This window comes from Mauremys mutica, chromosome 17 (genome assembly GCF_020497125.1).
Source record: "Mauremys mutica isolate MM-2020 ecotype Southern chromosome 17, ASM2049712v1, whole genome shotgun sequence".
In the NCBI taxonomy this organism is placed as follows: Eukaryota; Metazoa; Chordata; order Testudines; family Geoemydidae; genus Mauremys; species Mauremys mutica.
In genome coordinates, this window is record NC_059088.1 from 20,723,816 (window position 1) to 20,745,634 (window position 21,819).

The window sequence follows — 21,819 nt, forward strand, 5'->3', positions numbered from 1 at the left end:
TCGGGACAGGGGGTGGGAGGTAATAGGTACCTATATAAGAAAAAGCCCCCAAAATCAGGACTGTCCCTATAAAATCACCCTACCTCCTTCCCAAGCCCAGCCCCACTCCCTGCCCCTTGTGGCCCAGCGCCCCGCCCTGCCGCCTGGTCTTAGCGTGACAGGGCCGCATGAGGCTGGATGCTGGGGAGAGGCTCCTCCCCCTCAGGCTCTGCCCTGTCTCCATTCGGGGCCCCATGAGCGGGTCTGAGCCAGGCAGCGCAAACTGAATTCCCAGGTGGCAGCAACAGTTTCACCAGGGGAGCAGGAGAAACAGCATTTCCCTCCCCCCAGGAGAATTGTGACATTTGGGAAATGTTATCTGCAGAACGGAAAGTCCGAACACATTCCATTCGGGAACCTTGAAACATTTTGATCCTGCTGAACCATCATCATGTAATGTAACATGTGAAATACATCATATGCACAGATGCTATATAGACCATTGCAATCAGGTCACAGATTTATGGGCAGACTTTATAGGCGTGGGGGAATAAATTGGCAGGTTAAGAACATAAGAACATACTGGGTCAGACCAAAGGTCCATCAAGCCCAGTATCCTGTTCTCTGACCGTGGCCAATGGCAGGCGCCCCAAAGGCAATTAATAGACAGGTTATCATCAAGTGATCCATGCCCTGTCACCCAATGCCAGCTTCTGGCAAACAGAGGCTAGGGACACCATCCCTGCCCATCCTGGCTAATAGCCATTGATGGACCTATCTTCCATGAATCTATCAAGCTCCCTTTTGAACCCTGTTATAGTATTGGCCTTCACAACACCCTCTGACAAGGAGTTCCAGAGGTTGACAGTGCGTTGCGTGAAAAACTACTTTCTTGTGTTTGTGGCACCTTGAAGACACAAGTACTCCTGTTCTTTTTGCGGATACAGACTAACACAGCTGCTACTCTGAAACCTTTCTTGTGTTTGTTTGCCACCTATTAATTTCATTTGGTGGCCCCTTCTTGTTGTATTATGAGGAGTAAATAACACTTCCTTATTTACTTTCTCTATACCACTCATGATTTTATAGACCTCTATCATATCCCCCCTTAGTCGCCTCTTTTCCAAGCTGAAAAGTCCTATTCTTATTAATCTCTCCTCATTCAGAAGACGTTCTGTACCCCTAATCATTTTTGTGGCCCTTTTCTGAACCTTTTCCGATTCCAATATATCTTTTTTTAGATGGGGCAACCACATCTGCACGCAGTATTCAACCTCTGGGCGTACCATGGATTTATATAGAGGCAATATGATATTTCCTGTCTTATTATCTATCTATCTCTTGATTCCCAACATTCTGTTTGCTTTTTTGACTACTACTGCACATGAGTGGACGATTTCAGAGAACTATCCACAATGACTCCAAGATCTTTTTCTTGAGTGGTAAAAGCTAATTTAGACTCCATCATTGTATATGTATAGTTAGGATTATGTTTTCCAATGTGCATTACTTTGCATTTATCAACATTAAATGTCATCTGCCATTTTGTTGCCCAGTCACCCAGTTTTGTGAGATCCTTTTGTAGCTCTTCGCAGTCTGCCTGGGACTTAACTACCTTGTATCATCTGCAAATTTTGCCACCTCACTGTTTACCCCTTTTTCCAGATCATTTGTGAATGTTAAATAGGACTGGGCCCATTGGTTTCCATTAGCCAGCTCCAGTCAGCCTGATTCAGAGAAAGGTGGAGGGAGTCGGTGGTTGCAAAAAATCAGACACTGTTTTTCTTCCCTGTTACTCTGTACGTCCCTACAAGGTGTGGTGATTGCTACAATATTACTTGTAGTGAGGGGAACAGTGGAGCTCACCTCCCGGGGGTACTGTGGTCATTGTTATCACTGGTGGTTGAGGGCCCCTTGTTTTCAGTTTTTATTTTATTTATTTTTTCCTGGGAATTGATCAGTGTTTATTACCACAACAACAGGTGAAGCTCAGTGCAAAAACTTCTAATAATTTTTATGGCTAAATATCGGAGTTTATTTTGGTGGTCTAAGAGACAGGGGGTGAAAGTATTCAGTAGATTAATGCTTTGAATTCCATTAATCAAGGTGGTTTGCTGCAGAACTAAAGCACAAGGCCACCTCTGAGTTTAAGAAAATAATATATCTCTACCCCAAATAAAAGTTATAATTTTAATAGAGAGTTTACTGTTGTAGACTTAGAACTATTAGCCTATAAATATTTACAGTAAAAGCTTTTTTTATCCGGCATGTTGGGGATATGGGGGGGTGCCGGTAAGTGAAAAATTCCAGTTAACTAAGAGGGAGGGAGTTTGGGTGCAGAAGGGGAGTGTGGGGCTGGGGGTTGGGGTATGGGAGGTGTGGGATGCAGACTCTGGGAGGGAGTTTGGGTGCGGGGGGGCAGAGCTGGGAGTTGTGGTGCAGGAGGGGGTGCAGGATGCGGGCTCTGGGAGGGAGTTTGGGTGCGGGAGGGGGCTAGGGGCGTGGGAGGGGTTTTGGGGTGCCGGATCTCGGGGGTGATCACCTTGGGTGGCTCCTTGCAAGCGGTGACCTGTCCTTGCTGCTCCTAGGTGGACATGCGGCAAGCAGGTCTGCACGCTGCCCCAGCCCCAGCTTGAGCACTGGCTCCGCAGCTCCCATTGGCTGCAGTTCCCAGCCAATGGGAGTTGCAGGGGCAGTGCCTGCGGGCGGAGGCAGCGCGCAGAGCCACCTAGCCACGCCTCTGCCTAGGAGCAGCAGGGACAGGTGGCCGCTTCCAGGGAGCCGTGCGGAGCAAGGTAGGGAGCCTGCTGGCTCTTTATCAACTAGAGCATAAACCAGACTTTCTATGAACATTAGAAATGCCAGTTTATAGAGCTTTCCAGTTAGTACAGGGCCAGATAACACCGTTTTTACTATACATTCAATAATTGGGCCACACAATTTGCAGCACATTCACTAAACTTCATCCTTTTCTCCTGTTTTTGTTTTTTTAAAACTTTCAAATACTTCCTTGTGTTCTGAAATGTATTCTGATACAGATTTTCATTTTCTTCCCATTTTAGTGTGTCAAATCTTAAGCTGTGAGCAGATAACGGTTTAGAAATGTGTACGTGGTGGGCGTGAGAGTCATCAGTACATTCAGATGCGCACACACTTCAGAGCTTGCGTGCATTCCTATTTGTTTATTGTATGTATCTTCTAGACCAGTGGTTCTCAAACTTTTGTACTGGTGACACCTTTCACACAGCAAGCCTCTGAGTGTGACTCCTCCATATACATTAAAAATACTTCTTTATATATTTAACACCATTATAAATGCTGGAGGCAAAGCAGAGTTTGGGGTGGAGGTTAGGAGCTCGCACCCCCCCCCTATGTAATAACCTTCTGACCCCTTGAGAGGTCCCAACCCCCAGTTTGAGAATCCCTGTTCTAGACTAATACATAGCCTTACTTAAAGAGGCAGCTTTGCATATACATAAAGACCAATATACTAGCGTCATGCATGTATCTCATGCAATATATTGTATTTTCCTAATAAAACAAGTTTTTTTATATATATTTGAATGATACAAAAGTAGGGTGAAAATCAGAGAAAAAAAGAATAATGCTTTTTGTAAAACCTGGGAAATTTTCAGTAAAAATCAGTTTAAACTGAAAACGAAGGGGATTATGGATGTACAGCAAATTCATCCTTGAGGGCATGCTGACCTCTGATGGTCACGGCTAGACAGACAAGTTAAAAAAATTCTGAATACTTTCCCCTTCGATAGAGACTTGTATCCATGGATCTCTGATCTTCACAACTCTCCCAGGGGGTAATAATTATTACTATCACCCCCATTTTATAGGAGGCACAGACAGATTAGTTAATTTACCCAAGATCACTCAAAGTATGTGGCAAAACCACACATTATCATTAGCACCTGAAGTTTCCAGCCAAGATCAGGGCCATGAGGGGTTCTCTCGTCAGGATAGTGAATCCACCTCCCTGAGAGGCAGGGAAAAATTCTTCTATCAACCTAGCACTGTCTACATGGAGACTTAGGTTGGCTTAACAATGCTGGTCAGGGGTGTGGATTTTTCACATCCCTAACCGACATAATTTTCTAGTGTAGACAAAGCCATAGCCTCCACTCTGACCCACAAATGAAAAATGTTAAAGCCATGATGTGGTGTGTAAAGCTTTGGTTTAGTCCTACACTCATAGCTATGTTGGTTAGGGGTATGAAAAAACATACCCTTTAGCAACCTAGCTCTGTCCACAAAACCCCCAGTTTAACCACAGCTATGTGACAGAAGAGTCGTGCTTCTGTTGGCCCAGCCAATGTCATTTGGGGAGGGGGTGTTCTTACACTCCTTCTCTCCACATATGCTGCGTCTACACTAGGGGGCTATGTTGGCATAGGGTCTGTAGCAGGCTGTGTCCACACTACAGCGCCACAGCTGTGTTTCTGTAGTGAGGACACTTCCTCCGTCGACAGAAGGGGTTTTTCCGTCGACGTAGTTAATCCATCTCTCCAAGAGACAAGTATTCTTTCATTGACCTAGCCACATCTACACGTCTAACTACGGTGGTCAGGGGGTGACATTTTTCAAAGCCCTGAGCAACATAGCTAGGTAAATTTTAATTTTTAAGTGTAGACCAGGCCTTAGGCATCACCCTGACTACACCAACATAAGCTCTGTCTCTCGTTGTGGTGGGTTTATGATGACGGCATAGCAGAGGAGTTACATCGGCGGGAGGAGCATTTCAGTATGTTCATTTCCACTGTTTTGTTGACAAAAGCGGACTCGTCGACAAAACTGTGTAGCGTAGACAAGGCCTTGGAGTGTGTCTACACTACGGAGGCTATACCAGCATAGTTTGGCCGGCATTGTCTGCTAGCGTAGACACAGCCTACACTGGGCATTTTCTGTAGGGTCATGTCTACATTACAAACTTTGGTCAATGCAAGTTACATTGTTGTAAAGCCGTTGCCATTAGTGTATCACTCAGGCATACGCATACTTGCCTGCTTCCGTCGGTGCTCAGCGTACTCACCAATAGTGCTTGTGTCCATGCACAGTATGGTGCACCATGGGTAGGTATCCCAGTAGGCCACGCGCCACCATCTGGTGCAATGTCTTCTGGGAAGATTTCACTAGTTGTTGTTGCATAGAAATAACTCACCCAGGGATCTGTGGGAACTAGGGTTCAAGTTCCCAGCATGCACCTTCCTCCATCCTATAATGCCCTCCTTATCTCATAATTGTTGTGTTTTTTTTTAAATCCTACAAACCCAGCCCACACTGTTTTGTATCCGCCCTCTCTGGGGGGAAGCATGGAGCCTGCACAGCTACGCACTATTCTCATGAACATTGCAAATACAGGACACACAATCCTCCGGTACTATCGGAGCTGCAAGAAGAACCAAACAGTTTCATCAAAGACAGTTTGTGGTGAGATATAGCGAAAAACATTTCAAGGTTGTTGGTGGCATTTATGGCACAGCTGCAATGGTGGAACACCACTTCTGGGCCCAGGAAACAAGCCCTGACTGGTGGGATCACGTCATAATGCAGGTTATAGTGCCCTGACGTTTTGTTCACTTACAAATATTTCAGTTACAACCAACCTCCCTCTGTGTTTGTAACTCTGAGGTGTTTGTAACTCTGAGGTTCTACTGTACAATACAAACTCCTAACATACATTAACCAAAGGGAAGTTGAAATTTAGAAAGGCAGCAAACAGTTCTGTCCATTTCAGGGCACAACTGAAGTCCATTTTGGCTACAGATACACAAACCTATGAGGCACGGCTGGCATACGTGAAACTGTGGTTGTCCTTTCTGTGCGCTGGCGTGGAGCAGCAGGTGTAGGGATGTGGCCCTGGTGAAAACTGGATTGTTGGGAGGGGGCAGGTGCAGGGAGCTGCCACCATGGAGTTCTCCGTGGACTGCAAAGGGAGGTGAACCTGTGACTGCTGCACTAAGTCAGCTAGAGACCACAGCATTTGTGTTTGCTGCCCTGAGATGCCCCATTCTATCCTGGTGCATCTGCCTCTCCTGCTGGGATTCATGCCTCTTTCTCCTGTTCTTTCTATCCCGCTCCCACCATGGTCCGATGCAGCACTAGCTCAGCATGTTCTCCCTAGTCCTCTTTTTTTCTCCTCTGCATCAGGCTACAGCCTGTTGCGGGTGTGGAGGAGACACCCCTCAAGGCTGCAACAGCAGCAGCTACAGATAAAACAGACAGCGGTACCATTCTAGTGATTGTCGGTTGCACAGGTGTCCTCCCTCTGTGCTGTCAGTAACTGATTTGCAGACAAGAATCTGCTTTTGATGGGGCTTGACTTTTGCCCATAGCGTAACCTTTGCTGATTTTCGTTCAGGCCTCAGGTCTTGCACGAGGCCCGTGCTTCAGGCTCTCTTTCTGCTACGGTTGTTGAAATCACGGCAGGAAGTGCAAGTTTCAAAACTCCCCTCCCTTATTCCCACAAAATGTTGTACTAGGACATGACCCTGATTGTGATGATTAGCTTTGGAGTGCCTCGCTCCAGTCCCTGCCATGGCGAGTGCAGCCTGCCGGGGGCCGGGCTGCAGGGAAAAGGAAGAGGGCAGTAAGATTTTTGGCTGTATGAAACAATATCATTTTGGTCCCTATTTCTGCACAAAAGCTTGGCATGGTTTTCTACAGGCAGTGGTGATCTTAGCTGCCAGCTCGCTCACAAGGGTAACAAAGGTGCACAGCACTGTTGCTGCTGGTGTCTCAAAACTGCCAGGGTTTGTGTGTCACTAGCCTGTTACTGCAATGGTGCCAGCTGAATTCATGTCCGAGTGCTATGGGAAAGTGTTCTACTGCAGAGGAAGAAATAAGGCTGCTACCCTAGAAACCTGTGGGAGAGGATCACAAAGTACCTCCGTGAAAGTTTCATTGAGATCTCTCAGGAGGCTACATGAGACATCCCCGTGTACATAAACAACCTCTCCCTTGCCTCCCCTAACCCAGCAGAAGGAAAGGTTGATGCCAACTCTCTCTGGGTGTTGTACCTCTTCCTCATCTCATACAAGTAAAATGATGAAAAGCTGATACGTGTGTGTGGAAACATTGCCAGGGGAAATGCCTGCACACACTTACACAAGGTCCTTCCCCTTCAGCAGGCTCGTCCATGCTTGCCTGGTGGGACTGGCTAGACCAGTGGTTCTCAAGCCTTTGTACTGCTGCCCCCTTTCACATGGCAAGCCTCTGAATGCGACCCCCCTTGTAAAGTAAAAACATTTAAAAATATATTTAACACCATTATAAATGCTGGAGGCAAAGCAGGGTTTGGGCTGGAGCCTGACAGCTGGAGCCTGATCCCCCGTGTAATAACCTCACGACCACCGGAAAGGTCCCAACCCCAATTGAGAACCCCTGAGCTAGACTGTGGCAGCGTCTCAAACAGGTGCTGGCTCACGCAAAGCTGCCCTGCCACTGGGTCTCCCCCTCCTCCTCCCACAGCGGGGGTCTGTCTCAGGCTCCTCTGAGGTATTTATGGTGGTTGCATATAGAGCAGGCAGCTCACTGTAAGAGCTGCAGGTCTGCGGCTTAGCATCAGGTCGATTGTTGGGCTCCCTGGCCGCAGGGTCTACCCACTGCGGTTCTTCCCTTCCATCCGGCACTGCTACCGATCCTCGTTGTACCCCGCTGGCTGCATCCCCCTGGCAATCTTCATAGAGATCCACAGCCGCTTCTCCCCCCAGGCCCAGGAGCTCCAACAGCTCCAGTCTGCTCTAACCCAGTGTGTGTTTGGAGCATGTAGCCAGCGTGCTCGGCTGGGCAATTGCACACACCAAGGCCGAGCTGCTAGGTGTGCCCACCCGCTGGGCAATCAGGAAAAGGCATTTCAAAAATATGTGGGGGGGGGGGGGTTAACGGTAGGGGAGGGGAAGTTGTTCCCAGTCTCTGTGGGCTGGGTAAGGGAGTTCACAATTGTGACCAGAGCAGCCACTGTTGGGCATTGTGGGACAGCTGCTGGAGGACTGTAAGGGTCAGCTCTCCTACTGCGTTGACTGCTGGAGGTCACCCAGGCTGCAATGCCAGTAGGGGAGGTGGTTTTCCAGTATTGCCTTAATGGGGCACTTCATGTAAGCAGGAGACAATTTGAGCCTAGACACACACAGCGAGGTTGGTGCACGGTGGCTTACATCAACCTCACTTTCTAGTGCAGACCAGGCTAGGGTGTAGAAAGGCCCCCTCCCTGCAGGATGCAGCTGCATTTACACCAGGGTTTTTGTCAACGTCACTATGTCGCTGGGGGGGGGTGTCACACCCCTGCCACTATAACTTTACTGTGTAGACTAGGCCTTAGGTCTGTTTAAGTGCCTTTTTGCACTTAACTTAAACCTGACTTAAGCTAAAGCAAAATAAGTTGCACTGAAACTGAAATAGAAGCATCCACAGAGGGCTGCAGCGATTTAACTGACTCAGTTTCAGACAACGCCTTAAGTTAAACCAGTGCAGTTTTCCTGTGTAAACAAGAGCTTAGATCAGTGGTCCCCAACCTTTTCGTCCGGCAGGCACCAGATAAAGGAGCATGGCAGCGGTCGAGCAGCCGCCGAAATGCCGCTGAATTTCTGTAGCATTTCGGCGGCGATGCCTCTGGATAACGTCATTTGTCAGTGGCAAGCGGCAGCAGCGAGAGGCATCGCTACCAAAATGCTGCAGAAATTTGGTGGCATTTTGGCAGATGCTCAACCAGCAGCCAGGATGCAGGTGCATTTAGATGCCCCCACAGGCACCACGGTGCCTGCGGGCACTGCATTGGGGACCCCTGGCTTAGATCATAGCTTTAAAAGAACCAACTTCCATGTGCTCTGGAGTTGCCTGTTCCCCACGGCTCTCTGGAGCAGAGGTGCTGGGATCAGCTGCAAGATGCCGCCCATTCGTTGTGTTCCACTTCCCCCAGGCAGAGGGCAGACACGGTTCCCAGGATGTGACAACACCCGTGGATTATTCAGAACAGCTCCAGGAGATGCTTGTCATGCTCTAGCTGAGGGATTTTCAATGGGTGGGTCACAACTGTCCCAGGAGGTCAGGAAAGGCCAGCAGTGGGGTCGCGAGCCATTGAAAATATTACAGTCTAAACCAAAGAAAAGTCTCACTCCCCCCATCCCCACACCCCCTGACCCTTCAAGATCAGATATTCTCCACCCTCCCACACATCAATTCTATATGCTAAGTGTAGGTCTGTGCTTAAAACCCAGCAGCACTTCAGTGTAAATACTCACTATAGGGCTGGGAGGCACGCTCTCAACCACTGGAGAAAATCCACCTCCCCGGGAGACGGTAGCTTGGTCACCAGAAGAATTCTTCCACACGTCTAACTCTGTCTGCACTGGGGGTTAGGTTGGCATAGCTATGTCTTGGCGGGGGTGGGTGGATTTTTTCCACACACCACATGCCTCCCTGCCAAGAGACCTAGTTGTGCCAATGCAAGTTCTGCATGCAGACCAGCCCTAAGCAGGGCAGAAATGAGACATTTTTATTGTTATTGGGGAGGTTGTGCAATTTTTTTAGTGTGAATAAGGGCTCACCTCGTGAAGAGGCTGAGAAACACAGATCTGTACAAAGACTTTAATAGAATATAAAACCTGGCTGACCCTGAGCCATTTCCCCTGTTGTCTTGCTGCCATCATACAATTATAGGAGGTCATCTAGTCCAATCCCCAGCTCAAAGCAGGACCAACACCAACTAAATCATCCCAGCCAGGGCTTTGGCAAGCCGGGCCTTAAAAACCTCTAAGAATGGAGAGTCCACCACCTCCCTAGGTAACCCATTTCAGTGCTTCACCATCCTCCTAGTGAAATAGTGTTTCCTAATATCCAACCTAGACACCCTCCCTCCCCACAGCAACTTGAGACCATTGCTCCTTGTTCTGTCATCTGCCACCACTGAGAACAGCCGAGCTCCATTCTCGCTGGAACCCCCCTTCAGGTAGTTGAAGGCTGCTATCAAATCCCCCCTCACTCTCCTCTTCTGCAGACTAAATAACCCCACTTCCCTCAGCCTCTCCTCATAACTCATGTGCCCCAGCCCCCTAATAATTTTCATTGCCCTCCACTGAACTCTCTCCAATGTGTCCACATCCCTTCTGAGGACCGGGGGGGGGAGAGGGGGGAGGGGGAGAACTGGACGCAATACTCCAGATCTAGAGGTGATCCCGGCAATTACAGACCAGTAAGTCTAACGTCGGTACCGGGCAAATTAGTTGAAACAATAGTTAAGAATAAAATTGTCAGACACATAGAAAAACAAACTGTTGAGCAGCAGTCAACATGGTTTCTGTAAAGGGAAATCGTGTCTTACTAATCTATTAGAGTTCTTTAAAGGGGTCAACAAACATGTGGACAAGGGGGATCCGGTGGACATAGTGTACTTAGATTTCCAGAAAGCCTTTGACAAGGTCCCTCACCACAGGCTCTTACGTAAATTAAGCTGTCAGGGGATAAAAGGGAAGGTCCTTTCATGGACTGAACTGGTTAAAAGACAAGGAACAAAGGGTAGGAAATAATTGTAAATTTTCAGAATGGAGAGGGGTAACTAGTGGTGTTCCCCAAAGGTCAGTCCTAGGACCAATCCTATTCAACTTATTCATAAATGATCTGGAGAAAGGGGTAAACAGTGAGGTGGCAAAGTTTGCAGATGATACTAAACTGGGGAGGGTTTGAGCATTGGCCTACTAAACCCAGGGTTGTGAGTTCAATCCTTGAGGAGGCCACTTAGGGATCTGGGGCAAAATCAGTACTTGGTCCTGCTAGTGAAGGTAGGGGGCTGGACTCAATGACCTTTCAAGGTCCCTTCCAGTTCTAGGAGATTGGTATATCTCCAATTATTTACTTTAGCTCAAGATAGTTAAGACCAAAGCAGATTGTGAAGAACTTCAAAAAGATCTCACAAAACTAAGTGATTGGGCAACAAAATGGCAAATTAAATTTAATGTAGATAAATGTAAAGTAATGCACATTGGAAAAAATAGCCCCAACTATACATACAATATGATGGGGGCTAATTTAGTGACAACGAATCAGGAAAAATATCTTGGTGTCATCATGGATAGTTCTCTGAAGACGTCCACGCAGTGCACAGAGGTGGTCAAAAAAGCAAACAATGTTAGAAATAATTAAAAAGGGGATAGAGAATAAGACTGAGAATATAGTATTGCCCTTATATAAATCTATAGTATGCCCACATCTCAAATACTGTGTACAGATGTGGTCTCCTCACCTCAAAAAAGATATTTTAACACTAGAAAAGGTTCAGAAAAGGGCAACTAAAATGATTACGGGTTTGGAGAGGGTCCCATACGAGGAAAGATTAAAAAGGCTAGGACTCTTCAGCTTGGAAAAGAGAAGACTAAGGGGGATATTATAGAGGTATATAAAATCATGAGTGATGTTGAGAAAGTGGATAAGTAAATAACTTTTCCTTATTCCCATAATACAAGAACTAAGGGTCACCAAATGAAATAGGCAGCAGCTTTAAAACAAATAAAAGGAAGTTCTTCTTCACGCAGCACACAGTCAACTTGTGGAACTCCTTACCTGAGGAGGTTGTGAAGGCTAGGACTATAACAATGTTTAAAGAGGAACTGGATAAATTCATGGTGGCTAAGTCCATAAATGGCTATTAGCCAGGATGGGTAAGGAATGGTGACCCTAGACTCCAGAGCATGGAGATGGATGGCAGGAAAGAGATCACTTGATCATTGCCTGTTAGGTTCACTCCCTCTGGGGCACCTGGCATTGGCCACTGTCGGTAGACAGATACTGGGCTAGATGGACCTTTGTACGGCCATTCTTATGTAGATATGGCCTCACCTGTGCTGAATAATCACTTCCCTTGATCTGCTGGCAATGCTTCTACTAATGCAGCCCAATATGCCATTAGCCTTCTTGGCAACAAGGGCACACTGCTGACTCATATCCAGCTTCTGATCCACTGTAATCCCCAGGTCCTTTTCTGGGGAACTGTTGCTTAGCCAGTCAGTCCCCAGCCTGCAGCAGTGCCTGGGATTCTTCCTTCCTTCACATATGTCCCACCCCTTACCAGAGCCAGGTACTACATCAGAGGAAATGCTAGAGAGCTCTTTTCCAGGCATGGCTGCAGAGAAAATCCCCCCGGGCAGAGGTGGCTGAGGGGCACCCGGCATGTTCTAGAAATAACAGGCTACAGCTGGAAGCAGCAGATTCAGCTGGAGAATGAGGTGGGGTAGAAAAATGACCATCAAATCTACCTCCTTAAGGGTAAAGGACTTACCCCATGGGAAGCATATGGATGGGGTCCCAGATTCCATGGGGAGGTGGAGGAAATAGTGAATGGGGGGGTGTAGATATCTGAACCCCCCCAGCTGCTGTCGGAGGCAGGGGGGGTGACTACATATGGAGCAGGTGAGACACTGGGCTGGAAAGTGAGGCAGAAAGCAGAGGTGCGTTAGCCAAGAGCCCATCAGGGCCCAGCGTGTTGCCATCCCAGCACTGGGCGTCAGCAGCAATGGGACGACGTTGCAGCAAGGAAGCGAAGGAAGAGTCCTCAGGGCCAAGCCAGCTGCTGGGCATGGAGGGACAGACACCAGCCCTCGCAGCGTCATTCCCACTTCAGTTCCCCTCCTTCTCAGACCATTCCTTGTAGCTGCCTGCGTAGTTACGGGCCCTGCAGAGACAGGAAGTGACATGTGGCTTCAGAATGGGAAATGGGAGGGACTATCCACAGCTGGACAGACCCGCTGCCTCTGGAGTGGAAGAGACAGACCCAGCCCAGCTGTGACTGCCCAGGGGCCAGAAACCCAAGTGGGACCAAAACATCAGAGGCAGAGCTATGCCAAGAACTTTGAGAAATAACCTGCCCCCAGCACAGGGTCATACAGATGAATTCAAAGGGTTGCTAAGGAATCAAGGTAGCTGTGGGAACGTCCCCTCTGGGGTTAGCTAGGAATTGCTCTGTCCTCTCTCTCAGTAGCTAACCAAGACTTTGCCTCTGTGGCCCTGGTGAGAATCTGGAGTACCACCATCTCCTCCAATGGGTTTACTCCAAAATACACCGCTATAAGCAAGATCGGTGCTGAGGGATATCTGAGCCCTCTCCTGCACCAGACCCAAAGATTTCTCCATTAATAACCCTATACATGAGAGCTTAGGGGGGTGCTCAGACGGGCTGAAGTCCATAGGACCCAGGGCATTTTAAGCACCTACATCCCTTGCCTCCAAACCCACAGAGCCCGTGGTATGTTCACAATCTCCCTAAGGGTCTGGTGCCCCATGGTACAAGAGCCCGGGGGGAGGGGCAGGCTCACTTGGTGTAGCCGAGGGCTATGGCGATCTTTGTGGCCTCAGCCGCTCTTCTGCCCCTCTGGCAGTAGAAGATCAAGTTCTCGTCATCCATCCGTGGCTTGTCAATGCCATATTTCATCTTAAATGTCTCAGGGTCCATCTTCAGCGCTTCCTCGACTTCTGCCACTGGGTGGGGGAAAGAGAGATGATCACAATCAGCAGTGCTGGTGTATCACCCTGGGAAAGGGTGTGTCACCTCTCCACTAGATGGGGATGTGACATTAGCTAGTCCACTAGAGGATAAAAGCCTACTGCTGCTACTAGCTAATGAAGTTACTCCTTTAGCTCAAGTGGTAAAGGTCTGTATCTTGATGCTGAAGTTGCGGTGCTAAACCCTGCTGCTGCTGATTGTGGGCGATTGCTACACTGCTCCATAAACATAAGACCGTCCTCGCCTGTATTTATGTATGCAAGTCCCACGTGCTTTACAAAGGGACACAAGCCACCGCTTTTCCCACTCCTGAAATGCAGCACCCTCTGTGGTGAAACACAGCAAATGAGCAAGACATGGAAACTCTGCACGTCCATTTAGGACAGGAAGTGAAGTAGACACCTGCATCCATTTAAAACCATCAAGGTAGTTTAAGGAAGAAGAGAATTCCCTGAGCTGGAATTTGGCCAGGTTACACCCTGTTAGGAGTGCTAGTAATAATGCACAATTCAGGCCTGTATTTTTGCCTGAGATAGAATTTTAGGTTTGTTTGCTCATTTAATTTTTTGATACATTTATATCCTTACTAATATGTGTAAACAAAGGACAGACACTGTGCATGTTGCTTCTGCCTAGCCAGATACACTAATAAATGTAACGGGAACAGATAAGAACAGTTCAAGTGTTACTGGGGGTAATGAAAGTATAATATAGGAGCGCACATGTTAACACTGCCTCAACCTCTATCTTAAAGGAAAGTCAAACAGCCGGTCGGGAGGGGCAAGAGGGGATTGGGGGGGGGAGGGGAGATATAAAACACTAAAAGGCTAAAAAAAAGCAGCACCCGTTCCTGACCATAGCACAACCTCACTCCTCACCCCTCCCATGGGATACCAAAGAGGTGGGGCAAAACCCCCAGACTCCTGACCCCCAAAACGGAACATGACCCTCAACTGTAAGGGGTGGGGCCCCATGCCTGCATTTCAGGGATAATTCTGCCTGCTGAAGTGGGGAGAGAACGGAACACTGGGAAACAAGGCTCTGCAGTGTCAAAGTTACGGACATGCTGCCTTTAAACTAACCCCAAACAAACAGGCATTGCCTGCACGTCAGACTTCTGGTCTCCTGCTTTCTGTGTGACAAGAACTAGGGGAGGGGCTGAAGGGAAAGCCCTCTGCACACCCATCTGCTTGTGCACACCTCGGGTCTCTAATGATCCAGCTCAAGTCTCATGTCACTTCCCCAGCACAGCACCCCCGGCACACTGGCGAGCAGGGAGGAAAGAGCGCCCCCTGCTGAGTTACTAACTCCATTTTCTCCAGGACTCTAGTGCTACGTATCAGGAATGATGGGCCTGAGTCCTTGCTGCTGACCTGAGGCTCTTCCATTGGCTGCAAGGAGACTACGGATCTGCATTTCAATTCAGCAACAGGTCGCTGACTCCTCCATGCTTCTGCCTGCAGCAGTGATCACTCCTGTACCCACCTTGTTTCCAGCCCTGCTCGGTTCCTGACTCCAGCTTTGACCCTTGGCTGACTGATTGCTAGGCCTGACCGCTCACGCCCTGGTCTACATGCAATTGAAGCCCTGGTTGCTGGCACCCACAGCAACCCCTCACCTGGAATATTGACCGAGTTGGCGATACGGCCATTCGCCACCTCCTCCGGCAACCGCACGTCGATAATCCGAGCATTCCCGCTGTCGACCAGCACTTTCATGTCCTTGTAGGAAATGACGTTTTCTTTGTGGAAAGCAAAAACCAGCCGTTATTTCTTCTGCTCCCCTCGCAAGCCTCCTCCCCCAGCAGCCTGGGGCAAACCCCTCTGCTCCCCGCATCACAGGGAGAGAGAGTTGGGGGATCATGCACAGGCTGCAGATCAGCCCTTGCAGCCCCTCTGATGGTTTAGTCTACTCCCCGTGTGAGATGATTCCTAGCTGCACTGAGGCCCTGTACACGGCTCTGAGAAACCGAACTTTACACCCCCTTACACCACCAGGGCCAGTGCCGTATAAAAGGGCCTGTGTCATATCTGTCAGAATTCTGATTTACACAATCTCTTGGGCAAAACTGGAATTAAACTTAAATTGGTCAGTTTAAAGTGAGTATTTTGGGAGGCCAGGGATTGTACAGCACTTCTCTGGGAGGATGGCCTTGACTAATACAATTTCTGGACAATATTAGAAACTTATGGGGACTTTTGGGGCAATACATGGGAAGTGGATTTCCCAGGGAATACTTGGAGACTGAGGGAAATGCAAACGACCCACCTCCATCTATCCTTTAGAACAGTGATTCCCAAACTTTAACCTGTGAACCCCTTTCACTAAAATGTCAAGTCTTGCGAACCCGCTCCTAAAAATGAATTATTTCCAGGGATTTTCTCCTTTACTGGAGTAAAAATGATAAAAGCAGTGATCTTGGAAATATAAAATTTGTTTTTATGACATGCTTATTACACATTATTTATCATTACAGTATCTTTATTACATTATGAAAACAGCAACACTTCCAAGATCTCACTTTCACTTTGAATAAGCCTGTTGTAAGACAAGGCTCCTATGTTTCATCAAGGAGTATCAGATGTGAAACAGCAGGAAGGGATTTAAGAAGCCAACTCAAAGAGTTCCTCCTACACAAGCATTCAGGTCTTGAGCAGTCCAGGCAAACAACGCAAACAAAGCTTAAACTTGTTCCTCATAATTTAAAAAAAATACTAGCTGCCTATTTAATTAAAAAACAGCAAAAAAAAATCCGCCTCCCTTTCCATTTCTTATAAGGAGTCTTGAAGTTGGGCTGCTCCTGCCAGAGCCTACATTGGAAGGGGGCGATCTCTGGGAAGCTTATTACCAGGTGTTTAGGTTTAATTGTTTTTCATCTGTTTTCTGTGCAATGCTTTTGCCTTAAAAATTAATAGGCTCATGTAGGAAGAACTGCAGTGCCTAATTAGTGCCAGGGCTGAGCCCCAGCACCTCTGGGCTTAGCAGTTCAGAGCCCTGGCACCTCCGTGCCTGGCACATTAGTTATGAAAATTAAAAAAATTGCTTGAGCCGATTTCCCCTTTGCCAGGTGGGTGTTTGACCCTTCCCTGTCCTGGCCCCGCCCCTTCCCACCTCTACACCACCTTCACCCCACCCCCTTCTCCCAAGTCCCCGCCCCACCTTTTCTCCGCCTCCTCCCCTGAGCACCTCCCACTCCCTCCTGGAAAGTCCAGAGCACTGCCAAACAGCTGTTAGGCAGCAGGAAGCACTGGGAGGTAGGTGGAGGAGCAGGGACACAGCGCACTCAGGGGAGGAGGAGGTGAGGAGAGCTTGGCTGCCGGTGGGTGCTAACCACCCGCTAGTTTTTCCACCATGGATGCTCCAGCCCCAAAGCACCCACTGAATCAGTGTCTATGAGCCCAGCACCGCTTTCATTACCAATTAAGCACTGAAGAACCATGCAGTAACTTATAATTGTAGCAATTCCACTGTTAGTCTGAGGGGAAAGCCGGCAGACCTGCTTGGGCAGACTAACACAGGGAAGGCAGGGAGCTGCAGCAGCCTGGAGACCCCCCAGCTGGCAAGGAGAGAGACCCATGTCTCCACCCAAGGGAGATGATAACCGGGGGAGCTGCAAGTGAGAGCGGGCACCCTTGCCGGGCCAGTGAGGTACAGGTGCCCTGACCTGTGACAAGAATCAGGCTTTAGTAGAAGTCACTCATGGGCAAAATCTGGCCCCTACAAGGCAACGGCAGAGCCGGGTTGTTCCTTTAACCATTGATTTTCTAGACACAGGATTCATTTGCTCCTGACATGCTGGAGCAGGGTTCAAGCTGTGCCAGTCACCAGAGGGGTGGGGGGTGCACCAAATTCTGCTCTTGTTCACACACCGTAAAGTTGGGTGTAACCCCTCTGACTGCTGCGAGCTGTATCCAAGGGCAGAGAGAGAGAGAGACCTGGATACAGAGTGTGGAGGTGAGTTTTCCCCACAGCTGGCCATGGGCCTGTAGACATGACCTCATCCAGCACTGAGGGTTATTGCAGGGAGATCTCCCAGCATTGTTCCAGCACCTGCGGCTCTCTCTAGATGAGGGGGAAGGTTTAAAAAAGGCACAGGGGTAGCTCAGCCCATGTGAAACCCCACCCAATGTGGATGCAGCTTACCACCTCCACAGTCACATCAGCAGGTCGGGCTGTAGTGCAGACCTTGTCTAGCCAAGGGGCTCGGTCTACACACACGAGTTGTCCCAGTTTAACGATGTCAGTACAGGAAAGGGAATAAGTCACCCCAGTATGAGGCACCCTCATACCAGTATAACTGCATCCACAGCTGTAAAAATAATCACCACACCCCTACTCCCTCACAGCAGTTATACCAGGATGGACACTGTGTAGATACAAGGGAAAACATTTTTTCCCCTGAGTTTAACCCAACCGAAAACCCCATTTAGCACCAATGTAGACACAGTCTAAAGCCTTCAGCTCAGTTTGAATATATTGAGTTACAGCCTCAGCTTTAACCCAACCAGTTCAGCATCTAAGGTCACGGGAGGGGCTGAGTGCAAATGGAAGGGGGCAGCTCCAGGGAATGGGGGCTGACGGCACGGTAGCTTTTCAGATGAGGGGACAGTTGGAATGCTTGTCACCGGAGCTGGGCCCAGCAAACACCTATCCCCAACCTCAGTGACTCCCAATCCCAGGGTGCGCCTCCTCTGGGTCTGTCTGTACCGAGGCCCAGCTCCAGAGATCATGTAGGAGACTGGACATACCAAGAACCACTTGTCGGCTCTCAGGAGACTCCGTTCTCCGGGAAGGTTGCTCTTTTAGCAGGGCCACGCACTGGGCTTCTGGTTCCAGGCTCTCCCCAGCCCTTGCAGCAAAGCACATGCCTGTTTTCCCATCAGATGCTTGGGCGCTGTCCAACCTTTGATCTATCTCAGCCAGTACAGGGAGTAGCTGCAGGAGGCCGGGGAAGGGGCAGTGACAGCACTGGCTATTGTAAGCTTGCAAGTGACTTCCAAAGAGCCCAGCGCGGACGTGCGCACGCAGCCACCCACCCACACGCAGGCTCTGCAAGTCCCCATTTCCTTACTGGCTTCCAAGTGGATGGCTTCAGATTTCTGAGAGGTCCCAACGTTGTTCTGAGCCTCACAAAAATAATCCCCCGTGTCGAAGCTGGTTACGGGCTCATTCATCTGGAGTGGGAAAGGCGGCGTGAGGGAGGCATAGACAGAGGAATGGACAGAGGTGTAAACTCCCCACGAGTCAAGCAGCCCTCTGCCCCGTGCATACCAGCACGCCTGTCTTGGTGTCAATCGCGGAGCAGGAGTTCCTGAATTTCTTGTTGATCTTGGCGTTGGAGGTCATAAGGACGTTGTCCCTGTAGCATTGGCAGGTAGGAGGTGGAGAGCCATCTGGTTCTGTGCACGTCAGCACAAGGCAAAGAGGCACATGTTACAGATGACCTCTGAACCCACCTCTGTGACCCCCTGCCCCAAACACACCCAAGATGCAGTCATTTGCATTTGTTAAGTTGCATTTAGTCTAATCCAGTCAGTCATGGGTTAATAAAAGACTGGCTAAGTGACATGAAGGCAAACAAATGTCCAGTTCATTGTAAGGGAAGTAAATGGTGAGCAGCATCCATGTCTAGCTTGATAGTCGGTTGATTCATGAACTAAGTCAGTGGCTGGGCCCTCTTCCATTGGCAGGGCTCTCGGCTCTGCTCCAGGGCTGATCAGTGACATTCCAGAGCTCAGGCCAGTGTAACTGTCATTCCCTGATAATGCACCTTTAATTGTGATGGAGAAGGAGTGAAAAACGATTCCTTCCTGACCCACACAGAGATCCTGTGCTGCCCTGAAGCTTGATTATACTCATGTCAGCACAAGTAGAAGTGGACTTTTCTTTAAACTCCAGCCACACTATTGTCTGGATCTCCTGGGACACATTCCACTGAGAGCAGCAGTTCCTTGTGTGGGTTCTGAACTAGCTGCACTTTAATTCAATAGCGGATTAATGGCACTCACTGGGCTGGATCTTCCATTCCCCTGCTCCCTGGGCAGCCATTTACACCACAGTAAAATGGGTGTGGAATGCAACTAAACCATAGCAGCTCTCGGGGTTCTGGTGCAAACGACTGTACGAAGAGCAGGGAGACAGAATCAGGAGCCCAGTGTTCAACATAAAATGGCAAGTGCACATGGAGAGAAATGTCACTGACCAGAAATTAACGCTCTGACTACGAGCCCGGCCGCTGGCAGTAGCCACCCTGCTGACAGGTGAGAGGTGTGACGCTGTGTGGGTGAAGCCAGTGTCCATCCCACTTTGATAGAGCAACTTGTCAATACAAAATGTTTGACCAAAACTGCTGCGATACTGAAGGAAGGACACGGTTTAGTCCAACACTGGGCTCCCATTCGGTGACTGATTTTGCAGCGCTGGTGAAAGGTGCTACACTGACGGCATTTGTGAGTGAGGCTCTGGGTACGGCCACAGAGCAGGCACTGTAAAAGCAGTGCAATCTTCCCCCCTAAGCTTTTCCCAGGGACCTCAGCCCAGCCATGAAAGGACCATTTCTGGGGTGAGGACTGGTCAGTCTCCATTGATCTCTACACACAATACACCCAGGGTTCAGATTGGTGCTGACAGTGAGAGTCTTCAAGGTGTGAAGAAGTGGATTGACAGCACATCTGTATGAAGGGGATCTCTGCTTAAATGCCATTAGCATGTAATGCAACATAAGCATGAACGTGCCCACGTCAGCAGGGGGAACAATTACAGTGTCAGACTTCCTGAGCGTGTGTTACAGAAATAACGGTGCCCCCATGTAGCTAGGATTGTTTCTTCATTGCCACAGGATTGACCCGTGCGAGGCATTCCTCGAGAACGCGTTGTGTTCAACGGTTCTGAAGATGCGGAGCCAACAGAACTGGAGTCTTTTGAAACCATTGGATAATCCAGGCACTACGCTTTCCCCAGGGCACCCCTTCAAACCTGGCTAGCCTGATTTGATTAGATTACAGGATAATTGCCACTGCCCAAAGCAGCCCTATTCCACGGCTCTATTCCAGCAGGACTGATGCTGCTCTCAGGAAGGCCCTAAAGCTCCACTCATGCACCGCTCTGGCCCTGCAGGTCCATGGTCAAGGGACATGGGGGAGAATTTCAGATAACCAGGTTTAGACGATTGAGGCTTCCCTAAAGTCTAAGTCCAATGTGGAAAGAATCTTGTTTCAGGGACCTCAGGCTAGTTTGCGATCCACTGATGATGCCATTGTGTGCGGAGAGCAACATTGTTCAAATAAGCCATTGGGCTCTTAGTAGGGAAAAATACCACCCTCCTTGCGGCAGGAGTCAGTGGTGAGGTTCTCCAGTCTGTGCCACGCAGGTTACAAGTTCATAGTGCTCCCTTCTGATCTTCAACTCTATGAAAACACACTCCTTGCCCACAGTTGGCAACATGCCCCCAGGGGCCCCCGCACTCCGAGACTAGAAACCATGGAACTTTTAGCCATGGCAACTGGTCCCAAGCTGTAATTACAGAACGGCATTAGTACCTTGGACGATGAGGTCAACTTCTGACTTTCTTAGTTGGCTAGTGTCCCCACTCCCAGTCCAGAGGAGGACCTCGCAGACGTACTTCCCTGTATCCTTCTGAGTCACCGAACTGAAACGAAGCCCCGTGGGTGTGTACGTAACACGGTCTTTGTAGGGGTCTGCAGAGAAAGGGGAGACAGTGAGAGGCTGAGAGCACTTCAGGTGGAGAAATACTAGTGAGAGCCAGAATAAGCTGCTGGTGTGGAGAAGGGGAGGAAGGGCAGCCCCAAGAACCAGCCTGAGAGCAGAGGGCAGGGTAAGAAGAGCTGATTAAGTTCAGTTCAAATACAACAAGAGGTCTCCCTGTTGCAGAAAGAAGCTACATGCCCTTATGTCCAATAGCCAACCCAGCCCAATCACAGCTGGCTGGGGGATGGAGGGGTTTGTTGCAGGGTCTAAGGGATGGGTTCTGTTATGCTATTCTGCTGGCACATATGAACTAGTTAGTGAGGAGGTCATTCCACCCCATTTCTTTCCTCTCAGCTCTTCCCATGAGTGCTTGGTGTTTTTTAAGAAATTAGTTAGCAGTGGTAAAGCTGATTCCAGGGAAAGCAATCTACAATGCCACGTGTGGTTACACCAGTCCCCTTAAAAAATTGTTCTCAAACTGTTCAGCTGACATGGCTGAGCGACAAAAAGGGGTCTGCAGAAGGCGAGGAAGCCATCGCTCGGACAGAGGACACAAAATGGCTGGTTGGTTCTCGCCTGTCTTCGTAACACCTCAGCACATCTGTACAGTACAGCTCAGCCATGGTAGCATCAGT

At 49.0% G+C, this 21,819-nt stretch overlaps 1 protein-coding gene across 2 annotated transcripts in view; it reads right to left on the reverse strand.

The window, feature by feature from the left end:
• Positions 1–11,896: 11,896 nt before the first annotated feature.
• LOC123351468 (junctional adhesion molecule A-like) overlaps positions 11,897–21,819 on the reverse strand; it is a 38,236-nt gene continuing 28,313 nt past the window's right edge. The window contains exons 4-9 of one of the 2 annotated variants that reach the window (XM_044990853.1): positions 21,016–21,174; positions 18,749–18,876; positions 18,549–18,651; positions 15,096–15,218; positions 13,290–13,452; positions 11,897–12,649 (exon numbers count right to left, since the gene is read on the reverse strand). In XM_044990853.1, the coding sequence (XP_044846788.1) occupies positions 12,595–12,649; positions 13,290–13,452; positions 15,096–15,218; positions 18,549–18,651; positions 18,749–18,876; positions 21,016–21,174 (731 nt within the window). In that variant the 3' untranslated portion in view covers positions 11,897–12,594. The remainder of the gene's footprint in view (positions 12,650–13,289; positions 13,453–15,095; positions 15,219–18,548; positions 18,652–18,748; positions 18,877–21,015; positions 21,175–21,819) is intronic. The other variant, XM_044990855.1, reaches the window with a different exon arrangement.